The sequence below is a fragment of the Azolla caroliniana genome, unplaced genomic scaffold (genome assembly GCF_043228905.1).
Source record: "Azolla caroliniana isolate FFs.n. ecotype wild unplaced genomic scaffold, voAzoCaro1.0.p SCAF_10, whole genome shotgun sequence".
Classification (NCBI taxonomy): domain Eukaryota; kingdom Viridiplantae; phylum Streptophyta; class Polypodiopsida; order Salviniales; family Salviniaceae; genus Azolla; species Azolla caroliniana.
The window spans coordinates 17,721,835-17,727,369 of NW_028230445.1; the positions used below are offsets into that span (position 1 = coordinate 17,721,835).

At 37.2% G+C, this 5,535-nt stretch overlaps 1 protein-coding gene across 2 annotated transcripts; it reads left to right on the forward strand.

Annotated features, from left to right (window-relative positions):
- Nucleotides 1-536: 536 nt before the first annotated feature.
- On the forward strand, nucleotides 537-4,593 carry LOC147859292 (pyruvate, phosphate dikinase regulatory protein 1, chloroplastic-like). Of its 2 annotated transcripts, XM_087325881.1 has the most exons (5): nucleotides 537-812; nucleotides 843-1,418; nucleotides 2,587-3,220; nucleotides 3,332-3,455; nucleotides 4,069-4,593. In XM_087325881.1, the coding sequence occupies exons 1-4, from the start codon at nucleotides 600-602 to the stop codon at nucleotides 3,433-3,435; spliced, it is 1,527 nt and encodes a 508-aa protein (XP_087182007.1). In that variant the 5' UTR covers nucleotides 537-599; the 3' UTR covers nucleotides 3,436-3,455; nucleotides 4,069-4,593. The 2 variants fall into 2 exon arrangements, with proteins under 2 accessions (XP_087182007.1, XP_087182005.1); XM_087325879.1 differs by having other exon boundaries at nucleotides 537-1,418.
- Nucleotides 4,594-5,535: the final 942 nt, after the last annotated feature.

The window sequence follows — 5,535 nt, forward strand, 5'->3', positions numbered from 1 at the left end:
AAGATGTTCAAGACTGCATGTCTACCACGACAAAGGCAACAATGCAGCGTAGATAAAGAAAGCACAACATTGAGCTCCTTGATTGCTAAAGGTGGGACGTTGAGAGTTATAAACTGAGCCCTCTGTTGGGCTGGAGTGTTGTACTTGAAATCGGAACGGCAAAATAACTAAGGCCTTCAGAGGTGCACGCCTATTTCATGATGATAGGACACCTATTGCGAGAACAAGAAGGGTTGACAGAAATATCTATCTAGAGTGACGTGATGTGAGGGTGGTCAACACGCATACACAATGGCACATGGGTGAACAAGAAACACACACACACACGCGCGCACGCACGCACACGCGCACGCACGCACACACACACACACACACACACACACACACACACACACACACACACACACACCATGTCCCATGTCCAGGGAGAGGGTCAAATAGACATATTAGTCCTAAGCTTCTATTGAATGAATGACCATGAATCATGATAATAATATTGAATGAATGGCCAATGAGAAGAAGAAGAAGAAGAAGAAGAAGAAGAAGAAGAAACAGAGCATACATACTCTTCTTCTAAGAAGAAGAAGAAGAAGAGGGGAATGGCTTCTTCTTCTCTATCTTTCTCCATCACCACCGCCTCACCAGAGCATGGCTTCTTCTTCACCAATCCATCAGCGAAATTCCCCCTGAAACTTCCATCGACGAAGATGAGCTCCCTAGGTCTGATCAGATCTCAGTCAGCAACGGCAGACCACACAACGATGAACACATCATCATCATCATCATCGTCGTCGTCGTCGTCGTCTAATCAGGTATTATCATCATCATCATCGTCTAATCAGGTAGTCTCGAAATCTCTATCTAAATCCGAGGCGGGCTCGGAAGAGGTTCAAGAAGCTCCTGGTTCGACCCAGCAGGGTTGTTCCGTAAAAGATGAGATGTGGAATCAATATAAAGGTAGTCAGCAACTCTCAAAATGGGCACGATCTCGCAAGATCCGTCTGGGAAGGACGTCAAATAACATGTTACCACCATCTCCATCGCCGACACCGTCAATTCCATCATTATCACCATCATCTTCATCATCATCATTACCATCACAGTCATCAGTATCATCATTATTAGCAACACCACCACCACCATCATCGCCATCACCATCACCATCAACAACATCACCATTGTTGTCATCATCTCCTCACGATCATGATATCCATACGCTTAACATGGACATAAAACTCGCACATAACAATGATAGTCAGAATGATTCGTCATCTCTTGAGCAACTGGAGAATGTGATTTATATGGTCTCAGATGGCACTGGTTGGACGGCAGAGCATTGTGTTAATGCAGCTCTGGGACAGTTTGAGCACTGCCTAGTTGATCGAGGTTGCCCCGTGAATACACATCTTTTCTCTCAAGTAAATATTCCTTCTTTATTTTCCACTTGAATCTTGTCTAGTGACATGTAATGAATCATGATGATTGATTATATGTTTGTTGTGAAAACTAGTGAAGAAATGGAAGTTATCTTTAATGCTTATGAGCAAAGCACAAGGAAAAGTTGGATCAAGCAAATGCTTTTTGATGCTTTTGAAGCAGGAAGAAAATAGAAGCTTTTTAATGCTTATGAGCAAGCATAGATAAAAACAGCCCAACCAAGTGAATGTGGATTAGGTATTGTGAGTGAATCACGAGGTTTGCTTCACAGAACTTGCTAAGACGGGAAGCGTTTCGTAATGCTTATAGACAGGATAGAGGAAGTTTGGTTAAATTGAAGCCTTTTTAATACTCATAACAAAACATATGAAAGGTTTGATCATAGTAAAAATAATTATTCATTCTTATGAACAAGACATAGGGAGAGTTTGATCAAAAGTAAAACTTCGTAACCTTGTGCACATTGAGAAACATCTTGCTAACTCCTCGAAAATCAACGGTCACGTCTTAACATATTTACTAATATGTTCCTGTTTGTTGGTTCATACCGGATTCGGTCGAAAGTTGAATAAAAATTGAATTTTTTTAATTCGTATGAGCAAACGTGGAAGTTGGATTAAGTAGAAGAGTTTTTTAATGCATATGGATGAGCATAGGAAAACCTGGATCAAAATCAAATTTTTTTAATGATTATGTTTCAAAAATATTCATAAATCATAGGGAAAGTCCAATAAGGTAAAAGGGCATGTTGAAATATCTTAAAAAGGCATCTGCTGGGTTGAAATTTGACAGACCCAGTGTTTTCTCCTGACTACTACAAAGAAATGATGACAATATATCATAGGTCTGAAATATTTCTGAAACTTGGGCATTAAACAGAATTGCTCAACTTTTTATTTTCTTCCAAAGTTATTTTGACAAAAATATGTTCATGAATCATGGGTGAGATGCTTTAAAGCTCATTAGAACATATTAGCTTATAATGATTTAGAGATTGTGCAAAAAGTTAAGTTTAATGGATGCGGATGCAAACTTATAAAATTTCCAATATGCATTAAAACACAATAACTCTATTTTCCTTTCAAATGAAGGAAGGATCTGATAAAGAATGGATTTTATTTATTTGTTACATTTCAATTTTGTTGTTAGGTGGTTGATGTGGAACGATTGGTGGAGATCATTAGGGATGCAGGAAAAGAGAATGCAACATTGATCTACACTCTAGCTGATCCAGTGTTGGCTGAAACTGCTAAGAATGCTTGCCAATTGTATGGTATAACTCATCTCGATTTACTTGGTCCAATAACTGAGCTACTAGGTGGACACATGGGTGTTGCTCCTCTAGGGTTACCACGAGGTGCACCAGGTCGGACAATGGCTCTCTCTCGAGAATACTTCCAACGGATTGCAGCTGTTGAGTTCACGATTAAGCAAGATGATGGAGCTCTTCCACAGAACCTTCACAAAGCTGACCTGGTCTTGGTCGGAGTCTCTCGGACTAGCAAGACACCGTTATCGACTTACTTGGCCCAAAAGGGGTATAAAGTGGCAAACGTGCCGCTTGTGCTTGGGATCGAACCTCCAAAAGAACTCTTTGAGATCAATCAAAACAAAATATATGCATTGACAATCAACCCAAATTTCTTGCATTCCATACGGACGGCGCGGTCGAAAACCTTAGGGCTCTCAGGCTCGATCGTTTATAGTGAAATGGAGCACATAAAAAAAGAGCTCGAGTATAGCAACAAGCTTTTTGTTGAGAATGCAAAGTGGCCTGTCATTGGTTAGTTTTTTGTCCATCAAATATGTGCAAAGTTATTTACTAGTATTTTCCGCTTGAATTGAAAATATGGTCTATTATTGGTATTTTTTTGTTATTCTTATGATCCCCTAGAGGTGACTGGAAAAGCGATTGAAGAGACAGCAGCTGTCATTTTGCGGATTTATCATGACCGGGAGGGGAAGCATGTCATGCCACGCATTTCTCACCGATACTGAGCTTCATATGTTTCTTACATGTAAGCCATCTAGTGTTAGAAAAGTAAAGGAAAACACATATATGATAATTTTGAAACCTAAATATCAAGATAACCCTAACTTTGTGGATATTCTCTTACTGGAACATTCCAAAGTCTTCAAAAAATACTAGAATTGCCCCTATGTACTAGTAAATTCTCTACTTCTGGATCTTTTCTTACCGGAATACATATAGGAGTGTTATGGTGTATTTTAAAAATCTACATATCATGATATTCATGACTTTCTACATATTCTGTTACCAGAATACCCAGAAGTCTTCAAAATGAACCAGAATATCCTTTATTACTAGTTGGGCTTTTGTACTGAAAGGGTTTTGTGATAAATTTTGAAATCCAATGTATTCAAAATGACCAGAATACCCATATGTACTAGTAAATGTGTTGTTCTACAAAGGGGTATTATGTGATTTTTGAAAACCTATGGGTATTTGTATACTAGTAAAAAATAACGTATCCGGAAGTCTAGATGCATTTCAAAATTTTCCCTCCACTTGGAATAATTGGGACTAGTCTTATATTGAAGTATCTTTTGCATATATATTACCAGATGTGATTGACAGTTTTTTTTGTGTTTAAAATTCTATGTTTGCAGAGAGATGCTGACAGTTCTCTTTTATTCTACTCAACTGGAAATTGCGCCGTGTATATATTGTACTGCTACTTTACATGTGCACAAATGCAAAAAAAGCACTATGTATATATGTGATAGATACAAATACTTAACAAAAAACAGAGATAAAAGAATTTGAGTTATGCTATCATGAGAAGAAATTCTTCTGAACTTATGTAAGAATGAAATATTTAGTTTCCGTGCATGTAATATTCTAATCACGTGATCATATCCTTCTCTATCTCATCATGAAAAGATAGCTTTAAAAACCAATACATCCCCTCACGTTATGAGAAGAGATTCAAGAAAACAAGTATAGATATATGTGTACGATCATGTTTATGTATATGAAAGAAATTTTCAAAGGGGTTGCGGTGAGAAGTACAATTCAAGGATTTTGTTTGAATATCGAGGATGTTGAGAAAGCTGGTTCTATGGTAAATATTGTATTGTAATTCATGCTACTTGTAGCTCTGACTATGTTGATAGATACTTATTGTTACCAAACCTTGCTGTCAATGTGAACTTTTTGAACTCTTGGGCATGTTCTGCATGCAAATCAAGCCATTATTGTACATGATAGTAATGAGAACAAACTGAAAGAATGGAATTTTGTAATGACATCGCTCCTGACCCAATGGATCTAAATATTATTTTCCTCATGTATTGTGAAATGCATGACTAATTCAGTTTTTTTGATGTACTGAATTGAAAGATGGTTAGAGAGATAGTTATGCTTTTGAATGAGATTCTTTATCATGGGTCATTGCTATGCAATCTAGTGGAGATATGAAAGTGCGTACTTGGTTGGAACTTTTGTTATGCATTGATTCGTTAGTGGTTCTTTTCAATCTGGGGGAACATATCGATGTTAGTAGGGGATTCAATTCATGATCACCACTGTGGGTGATCTAGATTACTTTTGCTTATATTTTTATTTTATTATGTGAAGCTAGGAGGCATTTGTGTTGCTATGCAGAGTAGTTCGACAATTTTGGTCTTCAATCTTCCGGTCTCATTGCATCCATGTGGTAGCATATCATCATGTCTAGTTAATGTTTTGCATATTGAATAATTAGCATTATTCTGTTTTCACAATAATTCTGAAGCAATAAGATATCCATTGCTAGACTTTTTCAAAATTTTGAATTGGTTTCCTTCCTTGACATAAAAGATAATGCATTATGCTCTTTATTGATGAAAGAAACATGCATGTATATATAGGAACATGGGAGCTCATTAGTGAAACGTGTGTATATATATGCTAACAAATAATGACAGTGGAATATAGATTTCATGTTTTGTGGATATTCGTTTTATATAATTCACAAGATAGGCTGCATGCAGTACACATTCAATGGATGTATGTATTCGTGCTCTTCAAAATGAGTTGACAGACTTAATAGACAAGTGAAACAAAGATACATGGAGCACAAAATGAGCACAAAC

Bases quoted from the DNA above. Each gene is read 5' to 3' on its own strand.
- LOC147859292 (XM_087325879.1), top strand. From the start codon at position 600: ATGGCTTCTTCTTCTCTATCTTTCTCCATCACCACCGCCTCACCAGAG. The intron at 1,419-2,586 runs GTAAATATTCCT...TTTTGTTGTTAG, and splicing joins ATACACATCTTTTCTCTCAA to GTGGTTGATGTGGAACGATT. The intron at 3,221-3,331 runs GTTAGTTTTTTG...ATGATCCCCTAG, and splicing joins TGCAAAGTGGCCTGTCATTG to AGGTGACTGGAAAAGCGATT.